The sequence below is a fragment of the Erithacus rubecula genome, assembly GCF_903797595.1.
Source record: "Erithacus rubecula genome assembly, chromosome: 1".
In the NCBI taxonomy this organism is placed as follows: Eukaryota; Metazoa; Chordata; class Aves; order Passeriformes; family Muscicapidae; genus Erithacus; species Erithacus rubecula.
In genome coordinates this window covers 15,287,032-15,313,004 of record NC_136658.1, presented here as the reverse complement: position 1 = coordinate 15,313,004, position 25,973 = coordinate 15,287,032, and the positions used below count along the sequence as shown (strand labels likewise).

The 25,973-nt window shown below is 38.5% G+C and overlaps 1 protein-coding gene and 1 long non-coding RNA gene across 11 annotated transcripts in view; one reads left to right on the top strand and one right to left on the bottom strand.

Moving 5' to 3' along the window:
* PHLDB2 (pleckstrin homology like domain family B member 2) overlaps positions 1-25,973 on the top strand; it is a 65,578-nt gene that overhangs the window by 38,108 nt on the left and 1,497 nt on the right. For 4 of the 10 annotated variants that reach the window (XM_079318412.1, XM_079318413.1, XM_079318415.1 and 1 more), the window contains 13 exons: positions 2,345-2,500; positions 3,246-3,356; positions 4,077-4,166; positions 6,218-6,289; positions 7,322-7,465; positions 8,263-8,436; positions 9,061-9,201; positions 10,529-10,628; positions 17,725-17,932; positions 19,684-19,774; positions 20,201-20,347; positions 22,659-22,878; positions 25,367-25,452. In XM_079318412.1, coding sequence (XP_079174538.1) covers positions 2,345-2,500; positions 3,246-3,356; positions 4,077-4,166; positions 6,218-6,289; positions 7,322-7,465; positions 8,263-8,436; positions 9,061-9,201; positions 10,529-10,628; positions 17,725-17,932; positions 19,684-19,774; positions 20,201-20,347; positions 22,659-22,878; positions 25,367-25,452 — 1,740 coding nt within the window. The remainder of the gene's footprint in view (positions 1-2,344; positions 2,501-3,245; positions 3,357-4,076; positions 4,167-6,217; positions 6,290-7,321; positions 7,466-8,262; positions 8,437-9,060; positions 9,202-10,528; positions 10,629-17,724; positions 17,933-19,683; positions 19,775-20,200; positions 20,348-22,658; positions 22,879-25,366; positions 25,453-25,973) is intronic. The other 6 variants (XM_079318418.1, XM_079318419.1, XM_079318417.1 and 3 more) reach the window with 4 other exon arrangements.
* On the bottom strand, positions 23,911-24,382 carry LOC306808335. Its single transcript, XR_013775971.1, has 2 exons — positions 24,287-24,382; positions 23,911-24,200 (listed from the first exon to the last, which is right to left on the bottom strand). It is a non-coding gene; the product is annotated as an uncharacterized lncRNA (long non-coding RNA).

Sequence of the window (25,973 nt, the reverse complement as noted above, 5' to 3'; positions counted from 1 at the left end):
TCACATGCTTGAATGTATTAATTCATGAGATGCTGCAGTCTTGTTGCTGTGGGATGGTAGTAAACCTCTTCATTATTGACTACCAAGAGGCTTCTAGAAATATGGTGTTTTGTTTTTTTTTTTTAAATTTTTCTTTTCATTCCTTGAAAGTTATGTTAATAATGATTTTGGATTTGAAAGTGGGACAAAACTTGAAATTTGGGGGTGTAGTTAAATGTCCAGTTAGTTCTATTGCATCTTATTCCAGGCCAGTTGTAGTGGGAGTTTGCTGTGGCTGCTGTGGTCAATGCAGTAGAGGTTATAATTGAATTAGTGCCCAGTAGCTCTCAAACTGATCTCAATGAATGTAAGTATTGTACCCAAAATAGAGAAAATATCTTCCCCAGAAATAACTGGGGCTCCCAACAAAAGACAGACCAGAGGTCTGGAGCAGTGCTCTTGTGAGGAATGGCTGGGAGAGCTGCCTTGAGCCTGGAAAACAGAAAGCTCCAGGGAGCCCTTGCAGCACCTTCCAGTACCTACAGGGGTCTTCTAGGAAATTGGAGAGGCACCTTTTGAAAGAGCAGGTAGTGATAATGCAAGGGGCAATGGCTTTAAACTGAAAGAGGGGAGGTTCATATTAGATGTTAGGAAGAAATTTTTTGCTCTGATGTCAGTAAGGCACTGGAACAGGTAGCCCAGAAAACTTGTAGACTCTTCATCCCTGAAAGTGTTAAAAGCCAGGTTGGATGGGACTTTGAACAACTTGTTCTAGTGTAAGGTTCCCTGCCCATGGCAGGGGTTTGGAATGAGATGATCCTTAAGGTCCCTTCCAACCAAAACCATCCTGAGTCTGCAGCTCCTTCTGCTGTGCTACTTCACTGACAACGAGGAGGGGCTTCAGTAACTTGGTGATTTGAGCCCAGGGGAGTGGGCAACCCATTTCACAGTTTCTGTGATCTGGAATTTGGGTTGGGGTGGACAGCTGGCAAATTCTTGCTTCCCTTTGTCTGGAATGCAAATACACTCTCCCTGTTGGGCAGGAAGTGTATTTTAAATGCCCCCAGTTGGCTTTTTCATTATCAGTTGCCTTCTCTGAAGTCTGTTGTACTGCCTGAGTAGCAATTATTGTTGTGTACAATAGGCTGAATTTACTGACTTTCATGGTCCAGGCAAAGCCCTTTTGGGTTTTTTGGGGATGGTGAAGATGTCTGACCAGTTCTGTACTGTAGCTAAGTGCTTTTCCCTAAATTTTAGCCCACACTTTGCTGTTGATCTCTTCACTGTCTCCTACAAGTGAAGAGCACATCTTTGGAGAGTAAGGGGAAGATGCTTTTATTCCAAGTAGTAACTTGGATTCTTCAGTTTCTGCACCCTGTGTCTTTCTCTGGTACACTGGAACCTGGTTTTGAATTCATTTTATAGAGATCTACCTTAGTAGTACCTTATCTTGGCCACTAACCTTTGCCTTAGGTTGAAATAAGAAAAGGAACAAGTTTGCATTCCTTCCAGGATGTAGGTTTTCTTGTGTAGCAAATCATGTACAATGTGCTTAGTTTAGACAGCCTTACTGTTTACTAATGCTGCAATTATTAAACACACCCTTTTCTTCAGGATTCTGAAACTTGTAAGCAGGAATTCATATTATGAATGCACAGATGTTGCAGGAGGAAGATTAGCATTCATTTCTTGTGCTGAAAAGCACCATGAGTTTTTCTCAGCATCCCTAAGCAGAAGACAGGTGTGTTCTTACTTCTTGGCTCATTTCTGCAGCATTCAACTTCTTCTTTTTCAGACAAAACATGGTATTAGTTCAGGAGAATGCATAAAATCTTTTTCTGAAGTGCTGTACCTGCTGGCTAGGGTGGATGACTTGAGTCCTGAACTGCACAGAGAGCAATTTTCAGCAGTTAATTCCATGTGCAGTTCTCCAGGGCTACTGGTGTGATACTTTGTCCTTTTTGGAAAGCAAATGCCCTCTGAGTTTGGCATGTGACAGCCTCACCAGGTGGGTTCAGGCTCTGGTGGTGTCCCAGCCAGGCTAGAGCAGAGCCCAGCCAGCTTGGGAGGCTCTGCTTGCTCTGGGTGCTGCAGATCAGCTCCTGCACTGTGCAGGGGCATCTGAGCAAGAGGGACAGCTGGAGTGATGGAGAAACAACATCACAATTATAATTAGCACCATTTGCTCTTTTACTATTCAAGTAGATTATTAAAAGTATTGAGATCCTGGTGGGACATGTTGTAGGAAATATATAAATATAATTTTAGGTTGATTTTTGTGCTTGTTTACAAGAACCTCTACTGTGGCGTCAGTGAAAGCATGATTATGTTTTTGTTATATTACCTTTTTCTTTTTTTCCTTAAGGATGCTGATATTCTGGACATAGAAAGCAAACACTTTGAAGATTTAGAATTTCAGCAGCTTGAACATGAAAGCAGGTTAGATGAAGAGAAGGAGAATCTGACACAACAGCTCCTGCATGAAGTAGCTGAATATCAGCGCAGCATTGTCAGCAGAAAGGTGAGAGAACACTCAGTTAATTTGTTCTCTGTTGCTGAGCATAAAGGCAAGGAAATGGAATCCATGACCTGCCCATCTGCAAAAAATAATGCAAAATGTTCCTCTTTGAAAGAGTTCTTGAAGCAGAGCAAAGACAATGGCCCAGTGATATCCCACACAGATCAAATAATGCACTTATCCAAGAAGAAAGAAATTAATAACGTTTTGTGCCCTGTGTGCATATTTTATGTGAAAATGAAACCCTTTAATTTGTTCCAAAAAAGTACCAAAGATTTTTTTTCCTCTTTAAGAAAGGAGACTTGTACTTTCTGAACAAAACTGCAGTTATTATGGGCTTCTAATTGATTTTGCTGTTTTGTTAAAATAATAGTAGAATACTAAATTAAGAAAACACAATCATTTTAAAAATTAGTTATAAAGGTCCTATCTCAATCAATTAAATGCCATTTTTTCAGAAATCAGAGGTTGTATCTCTAAACCACTTCTGCTCAGTATATGGATGCTTGTCACTACATTTTCAAAGAATATATGCAATTATTCTTTTGTCTCTTGAATGAGTTTTCTCTTCACTCTCTAATTCTTATTTAATTATCTCCTTCAGAGCAGTGAGCTGTCTTGTAAAAACTTATTTTCCTGCTGCTTAGTCACGCATATGAGTAAATGAACTTTTATAAACAGGATCTTTGCTGCAGGTTGTCTTCAGATTTGAAAAAAAGTCATGTAAATTATGATTTTCTTATATTAGGAAAAGATTTCTGCTCTCAAAAAACAAGCCAATCATATTGTCCAACAAGCACAAAGAGAACAAGATCATTTTGTAAAAGAGAAAAACAACTTAATAATGATGCTGCAAAGGGTAAGTATTTTTTGTCTTTCAAACATTTTTAGCATGCAATAAAAGAGCATTTCATAGAATAAAAGAAAGAGCACAAGAAGAGCATCACTTGTGCAGAAGATGGCAAGTTGGTAATAATGTGACTGACACTCACCTTTAAATAAAAAGGAGGGAAATATTTTGCAGTCAATCAGCAGATATTCTTAAGAAAAAACATTACTGGTGTTTGATAGTCAAGAATGTTTTTAGAGGTGGCCTCTTTCCCAAGGACTCAAGCAGAGGCAGCCACCCTCTGAAGCTGGAAGCCTGTGCTCCCTGTGTGCCTGCTGGGGCTGTGCACAGAGTCCTCAGATTTTTGGCTTATGATAGCCCCTGTGAGTCCATGAGATGAGCTACTGCACATCAGCTGACATCTGGTTCATAGGAAAATGGCATATGAACCCTCCACGTCTGTTTTATGTTCTGCTTTTAATCATGAGAGGTACTATGTTCAGCTCACTAAGCAGAATCATAATTTTCAAAATGCTGAAGGAGCACTTACTTGGCTTGGCTGTGGTTGTTAAACAAAATTTTTTGTTCTCTACCTCCTTTTTTAGTTCTGCTCTAAAAGGATGAAGTTGAAGCTCTGCTGTGCACTTTCACTCTTCTATCCCAGTGTGATTCTTCACATAGTTAAGGAAATGGTTAACATTTTCACTGCATGGCTGTTGGTATTTAATATAAAATGTCTGGTTTTAACAGGAAAAAGAAAATCTCTGTAATTTGGAAAAGAAATATTCCACACTTTCCGGAGGAAAGGGATTTCCTGTCAGTCCCAACAGTCTGAAAGAGGTAAAGAGTTTCTCTGCTTTTGATGTTACCATAGCTAACTTTTAATAATGCTTCATACAAAAGCTCTTCAGTATGTAGGATTTATTGAAGTCATCAAATCTTTACAAAGTGATTTCATACCATTTTTTACACTTATTCATAGAAGTCTAAATTTATTAGTGAGCAAAAATAGCTTCTCTTGACATTCTTCCAAATGTAACTGGTATCGCTTTAATCTCTTGCTGTGGATAAATGATTGTTTTTATGTGTGTGAAGTGTGTGTGTATGTCTGATTTTCTCAAAATAGACAATTAAACCTCATTGAAGTGAAGAAGAATGAGATCTGGGATTAGCTGTTCAAGTACAAATACAGTTTGGTCTTATTTTTGCACTGTAGATTTTATCATTGCCTCCCCTCCCTTATTCTAAGGTTCTTTGCTAAAGCATGACAAATGTACATTTTGTTCTTTTTAAAAGCATTGATTTAAAGACTTTGAGCTATTGTGGCTCTAAGATACGTATTGAGTTATTTATTTCACTTTTTTGAACAGTTAGAGGAAGCAGAAAATTGAGCATTTAAAATATGACAGACATCTATGGCTGCTTGATTAACTTCTGCTTAAGAGTTCTGACTGGGCTTGCTGAATCTGCTTGTACTGAAGCCCTGAACAAGGTTTGCCACATCTAGTGATGTAGGTGTCACTCTGGGCAGTTGGGCTCTTTAAGTCTAAAGCAGCCACATATCCTTTCAGCACCTGGGAACTGGGGTCTTGCTTATCTCACCTCCAAGTTCCCAGTGTGCAGTTTCACATGCCAGTGGGATTGAGCACCCTCCCTTGCTTGCTTAGACTTCCAGTGTCCTAGGTTGTGTTCTGACTGGGATATCTGACCTCCCACCAGGACATCTGGCAAGTCTAAGCTTCTTTTTTTTTTTCCTTTTGAGATCTGCCCATTCTCTCAGTAGAGAGTGGGTGCTATCTGGTTGTTTTTTTCACACACACTTCATGGCTTGTTTACTCACATACTTCAAAATGCAGCTACATTAAGTGAGGCTGGACTCTTTTTAATGAAATAGATTATTCAGTGGTGTCATTCTGATCACTGCAGTGAAGTCAGTCAGGACTTACTCCAAGGCAATCAAGAGAAGGAACAGCAAGGGTTATCTGTTTCATCCTCAGTGTTTCCATAGGCTCTGTCCTACAAAAGAAATGTCTTTGTCAGATGTCATGTTTGTCTTGGTCCAGTGTAATTCTTCTGTGACTGTCGTGGCACCAAAGACAGGCTTGCAGAGACTGCTGGCACAGCAGTTTGTTTCACCACAGTGTTGCTCATGCATCAGTCCAATGTTTGCCAGCCCTCTTCACCAAGGCACATTTGTAACCCTCTGCCATCCATTGTGAGCTGACTCACAGCCTGCACAGCAAGAGAGTAACACTGCCTCACATAAACAAGCAGGATGCTTATCCCAGCACTTAAACAGGCAAGGAAAATCAATGCTGTTTAAAAGTTCAGCATTGAAAAAATTACTTGGGTGACTAATCTGACTTGAAAGCATTTATTTAATTAAATGAACAGGGGTCTGAGTTAGTGTACAGGACAGTCATTTGTTCCTTACTTAGTTTTTTTTATCCCCCTCCTAAATCCTCACTGGCATTGTGAGTCAGAACTGTATTGTTCTTCATATAAAGATGATGTCTATATCTTTAATATTAACACAATATTGCATTACAGAATTAAAGAGTTTTGGTTGATAAACTGCCACTATAAGATGGTTAAGCAAGTTTTATGTTAATTCATACTGGATTCGATTTTACTGCACTGTTGTCACATGTTTTGAGAGATAAACTTTAGTATCTTAGCCAGTTTCCTCAATTAATAGATCATCAAGTAATATGGGAGTTAAGATTTCCCTCCCATTTGTGGAGTGCTTTGTTCACTGTATGATACATAATTTTACAGAATTGTTTTATCTGCTCAAAATAACCGATAACCATACATTGAAAATTATGCTAATAGATAGTAACGTTGGTATTTCTTTTCAAGTTGTCTTCTATGATCATTGGTAAATTTAGGCATTTCTAAAAAGAAGAAATACTGTAGCAGTCTGTGGCTTCTCTTATGGAATTGCTGAAGTGTACACACTGGTATGTCACTATGTTGGTGCAGCAATAGAGACACAGCCCTTGCCACACACTGTCAGTGTGAAAGCAGCTTTACATCTTGATTTAAAAATAAACATATTTCTAGATCATCTTTATGACATTGCTTCAACAGTGATTTACTCTTCCTTTTGCATAGCCTAGTTTTCTATGGATAAGAAATTAGGACATTTGACATTGTACAGCCTGATATCCTATGCACAATGGATTGGAATCCATATTTTACTTTTTAAAAAAACATTTGTGCAGTTAACATCAAAATACATGCAATAACTATATTTTGCTGTCATATCTTCAATCTGCTTGCATAAATCTTCTGATCAGGCAGAAGCACACTGATGTTCCTGCCATCCCCCAGTCCATCACTTTCTGTATGGCTGTTTAATTAAAAAAAAAAAAAAAAAAAAAAAAAAAAAAAGGAGCAAAATGTAATGGCTGCAGGCTAACACTTACAGCATCTTACCTAGTGCGTCTGGTAATATATAAAAGTTAGAAGTGTCTTCCAGACAATGCAAAAGGAAGATGTGTTAGTGTAATTTATGGGAATGGCTTGTCCTTATAATGTTTTTTCCAGTTCTGTTAGTTATTTAGTATACTCAAATTAGCCTAATAGTTAGGCAAGAAACAATCAGGTTATTTAATCAAAGACAAAACATTATTATGATTTCAGAATAAGATTTATTCTTCCTTTTTGTCCAGTGTGATTTCCTGAGAAAGAGCTACGTAATTTCTGAAGAGTATTTGCATTTTAGTAAAATCTTTTGGACACTTAATGTACATTTCCATTTTGATTACACAAATGCTTTTGGAATTAAATTAAGAACAATTTTCAGAATCCAAGTATGTAACGTGCAAAAATCTTGATGCTAATTCTAGTTTATTTCTGATTAAGTAGTTCAATGATAACAAGTATTTGGCTGAATCACTCTAAACTAACATTCATTGTACTGGATACATTAATACTCTTGCATGTCTTTTGGCTTTTGCTCCTTTTAACTTCTGAATTCCTCCTTTTAGGGCTATATCAGTGTAAGTGAAATTAGTGAGCTGTATGGCAATTCCACGAGTATATCCCCTTCCACTCAGACCCCCTCAGATGTTGAAGCAGTTGCCACTGAGCCTTCCACGGCTGTGCTGACGAGCCAGCCACAAAATAAAGAGGTTTGTTTGAGAGACATTTCCCTTTGTTTGCATTGTTCTTTCATGGCTGCCTTTTTTATTTTCTTTATTTTTCATATTTTGGTAATTCAACATGTAACGAACTGACCCTAAAGCAAACTGCCCTCTGCCAGTTACCAAGTCAGAAACAGGTTAATAGTAAAGCTGAAGGATTGCTCCAGCTGTAAAGTGTCTTTGATGATGTACCTGGGACTCTGAAGGCCAAAAAAACTGAATTCTTATGACCTAAGCAGCACTAAGTGACAAATTTTGCCTGCCAAACACTATAATTTAATGCACCTTTGGGAAAGCATCTGTGGACAAGCTTATGACAACTGGATTAGCGGTGTTCAGGTGTTCATTTTGTGTGTTTTGTAGCTTCTTATTCTTCCCCCCCTGTAACATGGTAGAAGTATATTTGGAATTGTTATGGGAGATGAATAGCTTCTACCTATCTTAACTATTCCATGGAATCTGTCCAGTCTGTTTTCTAGCTTACTTTCTTTTCTTCATTCTTTGTGAAATTTTGAATACATCTCCTTTCAAAGGAACAGAATAACTTTATAATTGTAAAGCCATGTAGTTCTGCATTGCAATAAGGCAGAAACTGGTTTAGAATTTGGCATTTGTGTGCTGCTTCTGGTAGCTCAGTATGCCTTGAGATTTGCAATAGAGTACACCTCCTTTCTTGCTAAACACTCCAACAAACACAGTGCTAAAACTGCAGCTTTTATGTGCCGTATCTTTTGAGAAATTCCAAAAAGAAAACTCTGTGTGTAATTTCTCTTTTTTCTATAAAGCTAAGATCACCTCTCTGTTCTGGATTTGTGTTTCCTCACTCTCTTTCTCCTCGCTCTATTGCTCAACTTCCATCAGTCCATTGGCCTGAGGTCATGGCTACTCATGTAGATCCTATTCCTTTATCTGACACACCTCCACCTCTGCCAGCTAAGAAACACCGCAGGCAACAACAGGTAACAGATTCAAAGCTGATAACTTGGGATTATTTCGTGTTGTTTGCTTTTGTTATGGTGGCCACAAAGTTGATTTACGTGTGAGGACTTTACAGTGATCAGTTGATTGTGTTTACGGAGTGTTGCGCTTAAAGGCACTGCTCATTTAAAAATCAACATGATGTATTATAGAATGTTTCTGAACAAAAATTCACCTTATCATGCAGAGGCAAATATTAATATTCAGGATCCATTGTAACTGTCAGAGGACTTGCAGCAATAATGCATGTGTGACATCCTAAATTCATTGTTCATATACATTTGAACAATGCCTTTCAAAAGCTGTATTGGTTTTAAGCTACTAATTCATTAGAATAACTTCTAAGGAAAAGTTTTCCCTTTTAATTGGGTTCTACCTGTACACTAGACTTGAATATTTAACACAATAGAAAAGTAATAGTAAAATGTACATGAAATGTGCATACGAATTTAATGCATTTTTTAATGTGATGGAAAGCACTGTGAAGCAGGAGGCGCCCTGTATTTAGATTTTGTTCTTTCCACACTCAGTATTTTCCGTGTAGATTATAACTGAGCAAGCCCATCAATTCCTTTTGTCAAAACTGTAACCAATTCCCCGTGAAGCATTTCAGAAGCCTGGAGGAGCGCAAGAAGCAGCACCGGGAGTGCTCGTACCTGAGCGACACCCTGCCCCGCAAGAAAACCGCGCCGGCCGTGTCCCCCCCCTTCAGCAGCGCCACGCTGGGGCGCAGCCCCGCAGGCAAGGTGCGTGCTGCTGCTCTCTGCTCTTCTGCTACTATCATTATTATCATTATCATCATTATCATTATTATTATTGTTATTATTTCCTCCAGCGTCTGCAGGAAATCGTCTGTTGGGTGTCCTGGTTTGAAGGACAGGTGTCTGACAATAAAGGCAGGAGCTTCTCTTTGAAGTTGAGAATGTAAACACCCCTTCCTCCAAGTTATTATTGTAATTTTGAAATTATGGGGGTCTCAGGCAAAGATATGGGAATTAGCAATAACAGTTCTTTACTAGAAAAATTAAAATAGAAATGCATTATTACAAAGAACAATCCCAACCTTGACAGAGTCAATACAACCTGACACCCTGTCAGTCAGTCAGGGTGTTGGTAACAGTCCTGGTGGCTGCATCTTCCTGCAGTGGCAGATGTGGTCCAGCTGAAGCAGTGCTCCTGTAGAAAGGTGCAGTTTTCATCTGAAGGTCTGGCTTTCCTCTGGAATCCAGTGGTAAGAAGGTATCTTGGTGTCCAAAATCTCAGTTTTTATCTAGGTAGGAAGGGCTTGGCTCCTCCCCCTGGCCGGAGCATTTCCCAGTTGGATGATGTAATTTTATCAGTCATACAGTGGAAGTGAATGGCCCAGCAGCAGATTATATCTTCCTGGAGGGAGGATGGGCTGTGGAAAAGATAAAAATGATTGCCCCATCTTGTCTTAAAGATGGCCCATTAGCAGGGAATATGCACCACGGTGATAAGGGTCACTGCCCCACCCATCAACAGATGGTGATAGAATACACATTTCTGGCCACATCCTATATTGCAACCCAAGACATTGGGTTAAAGGGAAGGCTAGGTAGCACCCTAAACATTATGTAACCCCCAAATTCTCACATGACTTTTGAAATTACTTTGGGTTTATTAACAAATGGGAATGTACATGGAACCTTCTGTACTCCCAGCCATTATTCTAACCTCTGGAAATGCAGTGCTGTAGTACATTAATCATAAATGCATGATTTCTGTCTCAAGGATTCTATTATTGGGCTGGTTTAAATTGGTTCTAGAGACGGAACTTGTTGTTTTCTTTCCTACTGGAGGCCTCTAAATGGTAAAATTATGTATGAGTGAAAATACTCTTTCTTTGTGACGTGGTGAATCAACAAACTGCAGGAAGGTGGAGGTACTATTTTGAAAGCATTTTGGCCTAATAGAGACACAATTGAAATACCAATGGCTGATTGATATGACAAGACATTAATATCCATGATAAAGCACATTATTTTGCCATTGCTGATTAAAAAAAAGTCTTGAAATACAGTTTTAAGCACATATTTACAAAATTTCCTGCAGGGACATTTACCATTAGGACAGAGCAACAGCTGTGGCAGTGTACTGCCTCACTGCCTGGCAACCATGACCAAAGAGTCGGAGTCAAGAAGGATGCACAAAGGTAAGACCTTTTCATTCTTTCATTTCTGTTTAAAATCAGTGTTCAGTTCTTCAGAAAGAAGCCTGAAACTGGTGTTGCTATAATCAGCAGGTCTGCAAAATAACAGTTTACTTCTTGGTGACAAAAGCAAGCTCTAAATGTAACTGATTTTTTTGATATTGGCAAAATAAGAGGTTAATATTATGTAGATGCATGTGTAGCTTTTAAGTACATGGTCACCAAATATAATTCAATATATTGAAAATACATATTGTGTTAACTGGATGATTTCTGTGAGTGATTTTGAAGCAATATATTACATGTTCTTTCTTATTTTTCCTTCCCTTTTTTTATGTTGGGATCATAAAATTGTTTTTCACAGGCACATGTTTTTGCCTGGATAAACTCCCCAGAGAGAGAGAGAACTTTGAGAAGCTGTGACTGTGGTATTATAAGTGGTCTTAAACATTTGGGCTACAAAATAGGAAGGGAGAGAGCTGTTCTGATGGCTGTGTTTTTTAGTAGAGACTCAGCAATTCTGGATGCAGAAGAAAGCTACATGTCTGAAATATGATCTTGTAGGCTGTGGGGTTCTGTGTTGTTTGCTGACTGGAGTCAATACTTGTATTTTCTGCTTTAATGAGATCTATTATTCATCTGTGTCCATCTTCAAAAGGAGGAACTCCTCATTGCCATCTGTCAGTTTATTTTCTTTCCAGCATCTGCACCATTACTGATGCCAGTACAAGAGGTCCTTGTGTGGAACTGCACTAACAGCCTGAGCTGAGCTAGATCCATCCCTTGTTACAGGACTTGTCAGAGCTTGCAGCTCTTAAAGGTCAAAGCAATGACTGAGGTCAGTCATGCACACCAGGATGACTCAGGGATGGAACAAGCAAGCTGGAAAGGGATCATGGCTAACTACAGCCCCTTTATAGAGCTGCTCCACTTGGGATTTGTTGGGTTTGAGCTTTAGCTGTGCAGCAGGCCTTACACAAACCTGCAGTGCTGTGGCTAACTTTTCTTTACATATTTCAGGTACAATGCAAAAGGACCTTCATGCTCAGCTTGGAAAATGCCTAAGATGTAATGTGTGTGCAAAGGTGGAGTAGCTGGCAATTATGTTCATACTCACCATTTCAGTCTGAAAATCAATAGGGACACTTTGGCTAAACTGTGACAAGAGATCAAATATTTAAAGCTGAGAATACTTCTGTAAAATGGTTGCAAAGAGTGTCAGTGTTTAACCTAAAACAGAATTTTAAAGTGTTACCAAACCTAACACATGCAAGGGTTTTAAAAATAAATCACTTTTAAGACTTAATTTTTTGTCACTGTGCAATTAAGACAATCCAAGGGTAGAGTCAGATTTCTTGTCTTCAGAATGAGAAAGAGAGAAACCTCACAAATCAAAATCAAATTATAGCCTGATTATTAGGCAGGGGAGAAGGAGAGAGATGTATTCATTGGGGCAGCTGGCATAGCACTTTACCTATGCTGTTGAGGAATCTTGTGCTGTACTGCTTGTCATACTAGTTGGCTGTTATTTTTTAAAAGATACAGCAGTTTGAATGGAAATAGAAAATGATGAAAGAGCCTTGAGGGATTAATTTGTACTGGGAAAGAGGACAGTTCTAGATGTCCTTTTCTAAAACATCAGCTCTGCCAAAGGGAAACACTGCTGCTGACAGGTGCTTTATTTGAACTGTTATGGGATTTTCAAAGTGTCATTAACAGGAAGGATATAGGAACACAAGGATCATTTGTGGCCTCTCTTAGTAGTTTATTACCTTTCTGTTCAACCTCAAGCTCCTTGAATTTATTGCTGTGGGAGGAACTTTTGAAGACTGTAACTGCTTTTGCTCTCAAGTGCCATGTTTCTACGTTGGGGAATCTCCTTTGTCTGGGTAACACACCACAAAGTGTTTGCAGGGCTCTTTCTGCACTGCAGAGCAGAACTCAGCAAGGATAGGAATATCCAAGTCAGGTGGCTGGAGTCAGATCCCAGAGTATTTCTATCCAGCTGTACAGAAGAGCCAGAGAAACAGTCTTCAGGGATTTTCATTCAGCCTTACAGGTAAAGCCTTAATAGAAGTCCCTTTGTGGTTTGAGCAGGGAAAGGACTGAGTTTAACTTACTGGGATTTCTAGTTTCCCAGCACACCTCACACCCATTCTCAGCTCACAGAAGGAAAATAAACTTTCTTCAAAGTCAAAAGTAAAGAAAGTGCATTTCTGTGGAACAATGAGATTTGGGTAATGTTCTGAACATGATGTACAGCTTCAATGAACCACACAGGACCACTGAAATGGAATATCATTGTCCATTAAAATGATGAAATCTTACTTGAGTCTGAGTAACTACAATTAATCAGACTTCTTTAAATACATCTTTGAAAACCAAGCCAGATGTCATGTCAGTGAACATCCTTGGAGATGTCTTTTTTATTCCATCACTTAGTTATAAATGTTTATATTACAATAAATGCAGTTTATTTATTGTAAAAGCATTTTTGAGGTAGATCAGGTTTGCCTTTTCAGGATAAGTGAATATTTTTCAGAAGATTAACTGACAAATCAGTGGAACTCTGTAAATGTATAGAGACTGATTATACAGATAAATATGAGCTCTCTAATCTTTCTGCTCCAAAAATTAGTTGTTCACCTAAAAAACGTGATTAGTAGATAAAAAGTGTTCTCTGCCTGTCATGTGTAGTGAGTCAGCCCTTGCTTTTTCCTTGTGTTTCTTTCCCCACTTGACAGGTTTTTCACTCAGTTTTCTGTGGCCAGGGTGATCTGTTGCAAACAGCCCAAGTGTCTTCCTGATCCCAGTGCACTGGAACTGGGCTCAGTGCAGAGCCAGGGTCTCACATGATAAATACCACTTCATCCACTCAGTCTGGAGCCCTGGCTGCCAGGCAGTGACCCACACACTGCTATCCAGAGAGGATGATGTGCTCCAGATGTGGTGCAGTGGCTGCCTGTTCTCCTTAGGGCTCGACAGCCAAGTTCTAGACCAGATGTTCTGGTGTGTGCATGTAGATCTGAAAGCAAGTATATTCAAGGCTGGCTGGAGGCAGTAGCAGCTCAGCTGGTTTAAAGATATTATCTGAGTGTTATCACTAAACTAGTCATGGTCTGAAAGGAGTTTTCTCTAATATGCTTTCTCCAGTTTTTCTTATTTCAGTCCATGAATGTAACTGTAAAAGTCTGAGCTGAAAAAAAAAAGGAAAGTCAAAAGTGAAATCAGGAAATGGAGAACAGCCTCTTGGGTCTGAACATGGATTTCATGGATTTTTCTTTATGCAGGAACAAGCAATATATATGAATAAGTTTTTGGCTGGATACAGTAATAAATATTTTCATGGGGTTTTAAGTACTAAATAATCTTTACTCCAGGATTGCCAAACCATGTTCAGTCAGTCATATGAGTTCAAGAATTGTTAGTGAAACAGTCACTGTCAGTAATCATGGCCTGAGTTAAGGACAACTTAAATGTTGTAGAGGACACATTTGCTATAAATCATTAGTGGAAAAAAGTATTTCTTAGCAGCCATTGATGAGGTTATTTTGAAAGACTGTATTTATAAATTCACCTCCTGTGGACATGCCAAGACAGGATGAAGAAGCCAGTATTTGGCATGATCTCACCCTGTGCAGGGGGATGCTTGGGGCTCCCAGGGAGTGCTGGGTGCCAGAAACTTGCACAAGGACAGGCAGCAGCAAGGAGGGAGGGTACCCTCTGCAATTCCACTGACTGCAGGGAAGGGAAGAAGGAATGGTTAGCTGGGAATTGAGGTGTAAGACCAGACAGCACTGGGAACAAAGCTGCTGGGACAGAGAACTTGGGTACCAGCAAGATGATTAGCTGTGTCCTTTGTAAGCTCTGTATGAAGAAAAAACAGTATTCTGGAAGCAAGGGATATTTCTACAAACAATCTATAAACTTTTCAACACAGTCTGCCTTTTCTGTTTGTTTTTCACTCTTTTTCTTGTCAAACTCAGGAAAAAACAGAAAAGGTATGAAAATATCCCCTTCCCTGGCTGTATTTCTCATGTGATGTTTTTGCAAAAGTACCAGTTGCATCAGCACTGTCAAGTAGTTCCTAGACTCTTGAAAACTTTTAAATAATCGTTAAATAATGACAGCATTTCAAAAATTCTTTTTTTCCTGCTGTCAAATAACCTGTCACAACAAAACTTTCTGACTAAAGCTAATATCTGCAGAGCTATGGCTTTGCACAGGCCTAATTTTTTGCTTCTTTGCTCATAGCAGCTCAAGTAGAGCAGAAAATTCAGAAATCTTTGTAGCTCTGTGGGTGACAATGACAAGGTAGACAGACTTGGGCTTCCTACTTTGGCATGTTTCCACACAACAAACTTATCTTGACATGTTAATGTCAGCCTTTAAAAAAGGATTGAAAAAGAAGAAAGAATAGGAATAAAAGAAAAATAAAAGAAAAATGTAATGGGATCATTTTCATAAAATACTAGTGGGTTTTTTAAATACTTGACAGTGCCACTTTTAATAACAGCTTTCACCTTTAGTTCTACTCTCACCATAATTTTGTGATGGTATACCTAGATTTTGTGATTCTGCAGTAACTCCTTTGGAATATTTTTCTTTGATGACATGGCTTTATGGATTTTTGCAGTATTTTTCTGAACAGTATGGCTGTTAACAATGTTAAGTTTACAGGTTTGTTGCAGAGCAGTGGAACTCTGTAGTAAAACCAATGCAACAACAAATATTTTAGCTCTTGTATCAGGTTAGACTTACCTGATACAAATCTTGGCTTGTGGGAAATTTTAGTTAAGTACTGGATCTTATAAGGAGTCTAATATTTTTAAGTGCATGTTGTGTGAATAGGCACCTGAGCAGTTAAAAATTCCTTAAACAACAGACTGTGCCAGTGTGAAGGTGTGGCTGTAATGGGGTTGGTTGTGGAGCCTGGTGGTGTTGGTCTGCAGCTGATCCTGAGCCTTGAGCTGCCTGCTGCTTACAGCATGAAGATAAAAGGACAACTTTGAACTGTGCTTTGTTTCTGTGAATGCATCTCATTTTGCAACCTAACAAATGTTGATTTCTTCCAGTGTTTAGTTGTATTTGCATGATTGCATAAATTTGACTAATAAATGTTTTCCTCAAAAATGGGTTCTTTATCTTAAGGGGCAGAGTGTTTGTATGTAGCACTGCTATGCTGCTCTGTGCCTTTTAGATGAATTTATTTTTCAGGGAAATATAAAATATGGAATTAAAATTTCTAAGTAGGCAAGGATTTGTAGAGGGCTCAACAGAAAAGCATGCATTTGAATAAAGTTCTTTCAGTAATTTATTTTTTTTCTCTCTTTCCCTAATGAATCATTGATAACCATTTCACAGGGGCAATTAGTCATTCCAAAGGTTCAAGTATGAAAGGTAATTGCTTATCTGCAATAATAGAAGCATTTGCCAAAATAAGGGGGGGAAAGCAAACCACCCATGAATCAGTAGCACCTGTGTTGTGTGATGCTGTTGTTTATGACTGCTGAGGTGTATTTGTGTCCCTTTTGTCTCTTTTACTAATCAATGCGATTGTATTTTTGATTGAAATTTAATGTTCTTCTAAATGGCAAGTGAGTCCCCTCAGTTCCTTAGAAACCAGCTTTAACTGTCTCCAGGAAAGCTTTGTATGGTACAGAGGGAAGTGAGGAAAAAACTACCTTGGAAATGCTTGTAGGGCACAGTTTCTTTAATGACATGTTGTAATTATTCAGCTGAAGATACACCTTTCAGATAACTGCAGTTGCTGGCTCTCTGAACTGGGACACTCCCAGCTCTGGAATGGCAAAAAATACCAGAGAGTAACCTTGTATGCACAGATAGGGAATGAGAGTAAGGCAGAAAAATACTGCACTTGAAGCATGCTTTCTTAACATCAGTGTCTTAATGGTTTCTAGTAAAAATTTTTATCTGGACCTTGCTGCATTTGTACATTTGTCTGCATTTTCCCATGTCTGTTTATCTTAAATATGTGGAATGTCAGTGTAAGAATGTGAGGTTTTCATGTAGTCTTATCAGTCCTTCCTGATCTCCAGCTCTGCCAGCAGCTCAGAATTTGGATCAGAAATGTGCAGAGAATATTATAAACCTATCAGAACTATGAGAAAGTCTAATTTCTTGCATTCATTGAAGAAAAAGATGAGCAGTGTGGTTGCATTTGTAATCACATAGATGGAACAGCCTTAAAAGGGCACTGTAAAATACTTCATCAGTTCAAATGACAGCTCCTCCTCATCAGGCAAGCTCAGCAACCTCTCTCTAAGTCTGCATTACTTTCAAAGAGCAACACAGACATGAGATAAAAATAATTGTGGAGAGACATTTTCAAAGAGCACAATGCCAAAGAAAGCTCTCTGTGTTCAAGAAGGACTTCTCAGAAAAAAAAGGAAGCTTTTGTGGAAAAATAACAGAAGAACCTTTGCATGAACCTTATTTTTCTTCAGAATCATTGAGCTGTAAGGATCTGCTCCAATCCTGTAGAGTGAACTGAAATTTCAAAATTCTAGAAAAGGATCTCTACACTAGTAATTATGATTCTATAACAAGCAGCCTGCATTATTTCAGCTGAAACTGAGTCCAATTGCAGTGACCAGAAAGCAGAGTTTCCCAAATAGGCAAAAAAAAAAAAAAAAATCCTTATTCACTAAAGTAAACCAGACAAGTGCTTAACAATATTCAATATCAGGACTTTTTGCTTTTTTTCTTTAATTTAGTCAGTATCATTTCTTCTAAATTCCTGAAGTTAATTGCATTACTTCCCGGATTAGGCCTAATTTTCATTTTAAAATATAAATTTCATTTTTTCAAATTAGATTTTCATAATACACATACAAGGACATATCTTGAAAAGTCAGCTATACTAATGTGCATATGTTTGAATCCATCATAGATAAAACAGATATTTAAAGCTTTTATTTCAGTATGATTAACTTGTAAAATTAACCATAATGTTGTAGTACCTTGGTCACAGCACAGTAAAGACTGAGGTGATGTTCAAAATGCTTGTGCTGCTAACAAGTTATGCTCCTGTCACATAATTTTGGTGTGAAATCAGTGTTTCCTCTGTTCTTTGCAGGGTATAACCATCAGCGCATCTGTGAAAACCAAAGGCAGAAGTCTCCAGAATTCTACAGCAGAACAGCATCAGAATCCAACGTGTATTTGAACAGTTTCCACTACCCAGATCGTAGCTACAAGGACCATGCCTTTGACACATTGAGCTTGGACAGTTCTGACAGTATGGAGACAAGCATATCAGCATGCTCACCAGATAACATTTCCAGGTAAGTCTTCTTTCCTTCTGATCCTGCAATGGGCATAGGGTGATAATAAAAAAGAGAATATGTACATATAGTGGTAGTGTGGATGTTGCTGATGGGTTAAGGAACTGTAAGATCAACAGACAGGCATCATATTTGTCTAGCTCCTCATAATCAGGTTTAATTACAGCTCATCTGTTTATTGAAAGATGGAAAATAAAAATAGGGAAAAGTTAAGTGATAATGCTGAAGTTTACAAAGCAATCAGTGCTTTCTCATGTGATCACTGTAGGGAAGGAATTTCCTCTGATAGGAAATTTCTCAAGGACATGTGCCATTGATGATGTACACTTGTTCAACCAGTCCAGCGTGTTAACCAAGTAGATGCTTAAGCTGAAACACTCAGGCTTCCTTCCAAATGTCTTTTTGCCCTTTCTTCTTCCTTTTCTGGATCAGTAGAAATGAAGAGATGGCACTGAAAGGCTTGCTTTTCTCATCTGTAGAGGCTGTCAGTTCAGACTCCATTTCTCAGATGAAAGGAATTTCCTTGGTCTGTGTTAAAAGTCCAGATGAGTCTCAAAATTGTGTGCAAACAATTTTCTCCTGACAGTCTGTTATTTATTCTTGACATTATGGTAATGCTTTCATTCCTGCTCACAGTCCTGCCCAAGCAGTTTCACAAGCATAAATAGAGGCTGATCATTAAGTACAACTTTGTCACAGCACTGTGAATACCTTGTGAACACAAGGACAGCTTTTTTGGCTAGCACATGGTGTTTTACTTAGCATCTGTTTCCTGTGGCAGGGAAGCCTTCTGATTTCCCCTTTTAATCATTATCACTGCAGTGTTAAGAGTTTCAGAAAATAGCAGTGGCAGTCATTTTGCTAACTGGTGTGCATGGGCTTTTTTGTATTGGTTGGGTTGGCTTTGGTTTTTTTAAAGGAAAAACATTAGGACTTAGGTTTTGAGGACTTCTGTTTTAAATGGATAGTCAGCAAGCTTCTGATAGCTGGAGACAGGCTGGGAACTAACTGTGCATTGAGCTAATGTGCCAGTGGTATGAAACCTTTTTCACTTCCTGCTCTGGCCTTTTGGAAGGAGGATGGTGTGTGTCTGACATTACCACCCTCTGAGTCCAATCTCCAGCCCAGGTCTGGAGATGTTGAATTTCACTGGTACTGTTTGCTCTTCTGCTTCCCTCTGACTCTTGCAGCCAATGCCAGAAGGAAAACAAAAGAAAGCAACACAAAGAAGCAAATAGCCCAAATCAATACTAAAAATCAGAAAAGGACCCTTTACAACAGATGTTTCTGTTTCAAGGCAAACTCTGGTGAAAGAAAAAAAAGAGTGTGAGCTGATTCTGTTGATAAAATCTGGAAGATAGGCAGTTAATTTTTCTTGACAAAATTTCCCTTAAGCAAAATTAATTGTGACTGGTTTAGATGGTGTTTTTTCTAGGCATATCAGACATTAAAGGAAAACAATTTGTGATGCTTTGTTCTGACCAATTTAAAATGCATAATATATTTTACTATGTTTAAGGTGAGAGAAACACTTTTTTTGTAGAGATGCATAAAATCTGTGGCTGCTCAAAGTCCAGAAGAAACAACTGCTGTAATCTTCAGCTCTCCAAACGTACCTCTTTTTATTTTTAGTGACTATTGCACTGAACTGGATGTGAACACTGTCAACTTCATTCTTAAATTTGGACTGCAAAATACTTCTTTAAATACCAACTATTATTTTAAATAAGAAATAATGGGTTTTTTTGCAGTGCTAGCACTTCAAACGTTGCAAGAATAGAGGAGATGGAGAGACTTCTCAAACAGGCACATGCTGAAAAGACTCGGCTGCTTGAGACCAGGGTAAGCATAATTTTGAGTAACTAAGAGTAGACATGTAAGTTTGGATAATATTCTCCTAATGCAACACAGAAACTTACCCAGCTATGCCTAATAGACCCTTAAAAAATACCTCTTCCCCCTTGGCTTCACCTCACACTACACCTTGAGCCCATGTATAGTATCTGCTACCTCAAAGGATAAGTTGATGGTAAAATCCCCAGAAACTTGGTCAGCATTGGTTTGACACCTGCTGGGGGAGCTGCTTAAAAATAACTTCAATTTCTATTTCATTATCTGTTTCCTACTCCAAATTTCAGTCCAATATCCTGGATATATATTTTTACCTACTTAAGAGAGAGAAAGATATTTAACCCTAGCTTAGAAATTGCATTGCCAACTACAGTTTTGCATATACCTGAAGTTCTCTGTGTGTGCTGTGGTATTTAGGAACGGGAGATGGAAGCTAAGAAACGAGCTCTGGAAGAAGAAAAACGCCGCAGAGAGCAACTAGAGAAAAGATTGGAGGAAGAAACCAGCCAGAGGCAAAAATTAATTGAAAAAGAAGTGAAAATACGTGAGAAACAAAGAGCACAGGTCAGATTTGGGGGTGTGAAATGGTTTTGAAGTGCAAGACTTGCCCTTCATATACAGAAAAGGACTAAGTGTACTTCTGCCAATGGTAAACAGAACTTCAGCTGAACAGATGGATTTAGTATTTCTTACGTGCAATTGTTTTGCTAAAAGTATTTTTGGGCTCTTAGAGCCACTATTCATTTAAAGTTAGATGACAGCATAGGTATCTATTTAGCATTTTATATATAAAGTATCAATATTAATTCTATAAAGTTTGTTACTGAATATAGGCAGGGAAGAATTTTTTGGCCAGAACAACAGAAGTTTGTGGGTATTTTAATTCTATAAACCATTGGTGTGGAGTTGGTGGGTTTCTGTTTTGCTTTTAATACATAAAATACCTTGAAATGTGAATTACCTCCAAACATTTGACCAAAAAGAAAAAACAAAATAAGGAAGTTTTTTCAGCTCCATACCTACAGTACAGAGTAAATATAATTTTTTCTAAAGTTAATGGGACTATACAATATGATAAACATTCCTTAATTTAAAAAGTGTTGCTTCCTACAAATTTTCCTTCTCTGGGCTTAGAGGTACCTTGAGTTTTCTTTAGGCTTAGGGTCTTACCTATTTGTTTATTCTTCCAAAATCAATAATATCTACAAGGTACAGCAAATAGACTAGGCAGTCATTGCTAGTATGTCAGAGCAAGACAATGTCTCCATCTTAGTAGATGTATTTGAGGGCAGAAGATTGAAATATCATATTGGAATATCTTTCTGGCTTCATCTGTGCTACCTTTGCTGATGTTTAACCAACTGTTTCTAGTTAAATATATTCATTCATTTGTTTTTATCTAAAATGCAATCAGCAATACTAAATTTGACTTGCCTGCCTCCTTTTTTTTAAGAAGTTTTGTTGACAACTCCAGCATGGCTAGACAACAATGCTGGTATCTTTATCTCAAATTAGAGCATGCATGTGTCATAATAGAATGTCCTGTCAGTTACTGCTAATTGTCAGAGTTGGCAGAGAGAAGAAGATTGAGTTGGCAAGAAGACAAAAACATATCTGTCAAAAATGGCTGATTTTTTTTTTTTCTTTTTCCTTTCCTTTGTACAGTGAGACCAATTTCTTTTTCCCCAGCATGTTTTGACATTTAGAAATGTAAATGAGGGGAAGGAACTCCACCTTTGCACTTGCCAGAGCTGGTGCCACTCATATCATGCAGGACTGCATGGTTTTAGAAGGGTGCTAAGAGTTTTTGTGAGCAACACAGCTCCTATTGTACCAAGAGGCTTTTAAGAATGCAGTGAGGGAAAGTCCCCTCACTGAGGGAAAGTGGGATTTAACAGGCTAACATGAGGAATGGAGCAGGGGCAGATTAGTTTCTCCAGGTCACTGACTTATCTGGAGTCCAGGTGGGGAGAGAGGCAGGGAGATGTTCCTTTCACAGATCCTTGAAAGCATCTAAAATGAGCTTCTGTTCCAAAGTAGTCTCTCTCTGCCTCAGCTGCAGCAGGAGCCTTCTCTGCCTTCTGTGTCTAAAATGAGGGGGTGGTGATAGTGCATAGACCCTCCAGGCACAGAAAACAAGAATATTCCCTCAGCTGGTAGAGGTTCCAAATCACTCTCTCCTCCTGCTTGTTCTCCCAGCTGACACTACCCAGGTTTGGTACAGAGTCTTGAACTGCACTCAAGAAGGAGGCTCTGTCTCCTGCACTGCTTTGCTCTTGCACAGGGATGCACTGCAGCTCTCCACACCACACTGTCAACTAGTTGTCTCAGTTCATTCCCATTATTAATGTATCCTGCAGTTGCATGTTTTTGTTATTTATATATCATGCTCTGCATGAACCTACCTGTAGCAGTAGAATTAAAGAGTGACGTGTGCAGTGAGTATTTGATCCAGAGAAATAAAGGGTTTGGTTAACATCCTACTTATGAAGGTCTTGGACTTCATCTAAGGCAGCAACACACCCTTACATTTAATTAATGTCTTAAAATTTAAAAAAATTGTCAAGAATTAAAAAAAAATCTGTAAGACAGCTTTTCTGTGCTGTGGCCTCTGTTTTACCAGCTTAACAGCTGTTGATTTCAAGAAAGTTCTATGCTCTATCAAGCTTCTATGAAGTTATCCAACACTGTAAAGTTGGAAGCTTAAAGAATTTTTCTTTTCAAGAAAATTAGAGCCGCAGTAAAAGCTCTTTATTTTTCTCACATTTATTCTTAGAGTCTGTGAGCAGTTTTCAGTTATGTCCTCTCCACAGAAAGAGCAGGAGATGGCAAGGCTTCTGTTAAAAACAACATGATTTTCTTTTTTTTCCTGTAGGCTCGTCCCTTGACTCGCTACTTGCCTGTTAGAAAGGAAGATTTTGACCTAAGGAGTCACATAGAAACAGCTGGGCACAACATAGAGACCTGCTACCACATCTCTCTCACTGAGAAGACCTGCCGGGGCTTTCTCATTAAAATGGGAGGGAAAATTAAAACGTGGAAAAAACGGTGGTTTGTTTTTGACAGAAACAAGAGAACTTTTACTTATTATGCAGGTAGGTTGTGGGATTGCTACTAGAGTACATCTGTTCTTCTGTTTTCTTATCAAACTCAGCTGAGTTATGAACAAGTAGGGAGTCCAGATAAAGTTTAGATGTAGAGGCCATGTGAGCCCTTCCCTATAGTGTTCAATCCTCATGCCAGGTAAGGCAGAATTGAGTGTACAAAACAAAGGAGGAGATGCAGATGGGCAGGAGAAGAAATGGAAGGTGATCAGGTTGCAAGCAGACAGAATAATGGTTCCACATATTTTATTTTTAAATATTATATACTTCCCCCAGTGACTGAACAATTTCTTGTACCCTTCATAGAAGAATATAATTTATTATACTTATTATGAAAATTGAAGTGAATGCTTCCACAGTCCTGTACTTAATGTGAAGAAAAGGTTTTCAGGAAATTAAACATACAGGGATAGATTTACTGAGTTTGTCTTATTTTGAAAGTGTAAGGAATTTCAGAGGAAGAATATGCAATACTCCAAAGGTGTTTGTGTACATGAAGTTGTGTTATACAATATCTGGAGCTTTTATAAGCATAATATTACTTTGTTACCTTAGGGTAAACTCAGAAATGCGGAATTTAAGAACATATTTATTTCTCCAAATGCTGTGCAAATATACACGTGATTTGACTTTGAAGTTTCAGTTCTGAGGAAGCCACAAAAATAACATTGTGCTCTGAATATTTATTGTGCAGAGAGGCCAGAAAGAGGCATATGCAGGATGGTCATTGCTGAGACACAGAAGAAAACACAGAGTACAAAAGCCACCCAAACAGTTTCATTTACTTTACTGACATAACTGCTTTCCAGCAACTCATAAGGAACTTAAAATTGAATTCATTACATTCATTCATCACATACCCACTGAATATTTTTACTAGTTTGCAGTAATACAATGAAGAATGTGACAAACATTCTTTTTTTGTTTTTTTTTTTTTTTAATTTTTATTTTGTTCTGAACATCTGGTGTATTAGTTAGGAAGGCCTGTAACACACAGTGCTGTGTTCCCATCTGGTATTGATCTTTGTCTTTTTTTAGTAGTTATGTTAACATTTAATGGTTTCACTTTTGAGTGCAGTACAGTTGCCATAATGTAATCTCAATTACCAAAGAAAGCTTTTGCTAATGTCTCAAGGACTCCAGCCAACAAGCAGACTTTTATGAGGAGTCTGTACCAGCTGCACTAAAATGCTGCTGCTTGTATGAGGATCCATCTAGATCTTTAAATACACAGTAGACTTCCAAAATAAATATTGGTGCTATAAATTCAAAGTAATTGAACTCTAAGTGAATGTACTGAGATAATGCTTGCACTGAACCAAGAACTTACCCTGAAGTCTGACAGCTTAGTGCAGCAACTGAAGCATCTGCACTTTCTGAACTGAAGCATTCAGGGAACTCTACCAAGACACTTTTGATGGGAGCTTGTGGGTACCTGAAATAGTCTGGTAACCAAGGCCCCAGGTGGGGCTTGGAAAGAGAGTGGATCCCCTGCAGACAGACAATTTGTGTAGTGCTGTGTTTATCTCAGTATAAATAGCAATCTCATGTACCTCAGTGCTTCAGTACTGCTTCTCTGGGGGCTGGCAGGAATATTCCCAAAGCTGCATTGTTGGCTCTCTGGGATTTCATTTTGCCATCAGATGAAGCTTTCAGAATTGCCTGCAGCTACATGTAGGATGTAAGTTGACTTTAAACACTTCCCCAAGTGTTTAAATAACAGCAGAATCCCTCATGGGACTGATAAAGATGTTCTGCATGACTGTGCAGTGTTGAGATGACACTATGACTTGGGGGCAGAAAGCATTATACATATAATAGATACCATACAAAAGTGCTGGCAGTGAAAGGAAGTTTGCCTTTCAGTGTCCACGTGTAGTTGGGATGCTTTCTAACAATTTCTCTCTCCATTGCAGGAAAATGGAGGGTGGGTGCCACCCTGTCCTGCTCTTTTTATTTTGAAAAATTATAGTGGCAACTCCTAAGTTCACATATGAAGAAGCATTTTTTAAAAAAAGTAAATGCACAAACTCTGTTCTAAGATAAAGGTTTTGCTATCAGATTGTATTGAAAATTTGATTATCATTACAGTTTTCCCTTGAAGGCAAACTGGAGGTCTTAGCTTGTGTGATGTGTGGCTGGTTTTCATGGAATTGTAGGAGTGGGTATAACTGAGAGACACCTGTCCTTCTGTGGGCTGATCCCCTCCATAATATTTAGAAACTTCACTGAAAACAGATGAGGGAATTACAAAGGCTTTTATCTTTGGAAACCAGGTGAAAAGGAAGATATATTAAAATCAAAAATGCATCTCTCAACAAAACCAACAAACTAGTAAGAAAGGTTGAAGGTTTCCTTGGGATTTCAGAAGAACTGTTAAGTCAGTCACTTATCAGCTGAGCATATGGAAATGCAGATTAAGCTTTTGCTTCTTACTGTTCATTTTAGTTCTGAAGTCATTCCCTCTTTTCTGTTTTAGACAAACATGAAACTAAATTAAAAGGTGTAATATATTTTCAAGCTATTGAAGAAGTCTATTATGATCATCTAAAGAATGCATATAAGGTAAACTTTGTTATTGCTGTTTTAACCACATATCACAGAGTACCCAAAGTATGGTAGCTGCTGTAAAATTAAAGGGAGAACTAACATTATTGGGGGAAAAAATAAACAAATACTAAATACTGAAAAGAGCCGTGGAGTGGAGGAAAAGGAAGAGGAAGCTAATCAGTGATCAGCACTGTTTTGGGGGGGTTTTTATACTGATGGAAGCTGAGATAAGTGTTTACCTGCAAAGTGGGATTTGCTGCAAGGAGTTCCTTAGTCCAGTGGCAAGACCACTGAAGTTAGTGGCTTGGACAAGTCAAGGGCTGGCTGCATGCCTCTGTCCCAGGGAGGGAGTTAACTGTGCCAGCAGCTCATGGCACCCCCTGCTTCTCACCTGTAATTTAAATAAACTGTGAACAATTTGTGAAAGCCACTGGACAGAGTGGGGGAGTTAGTTATCTGGGCATGAAACCACAGCTTGGAGCCCTGTAGTATAATAGTCTTCTGGGAAAATGCTGTAAAAGGTGTTTATAGTGGCT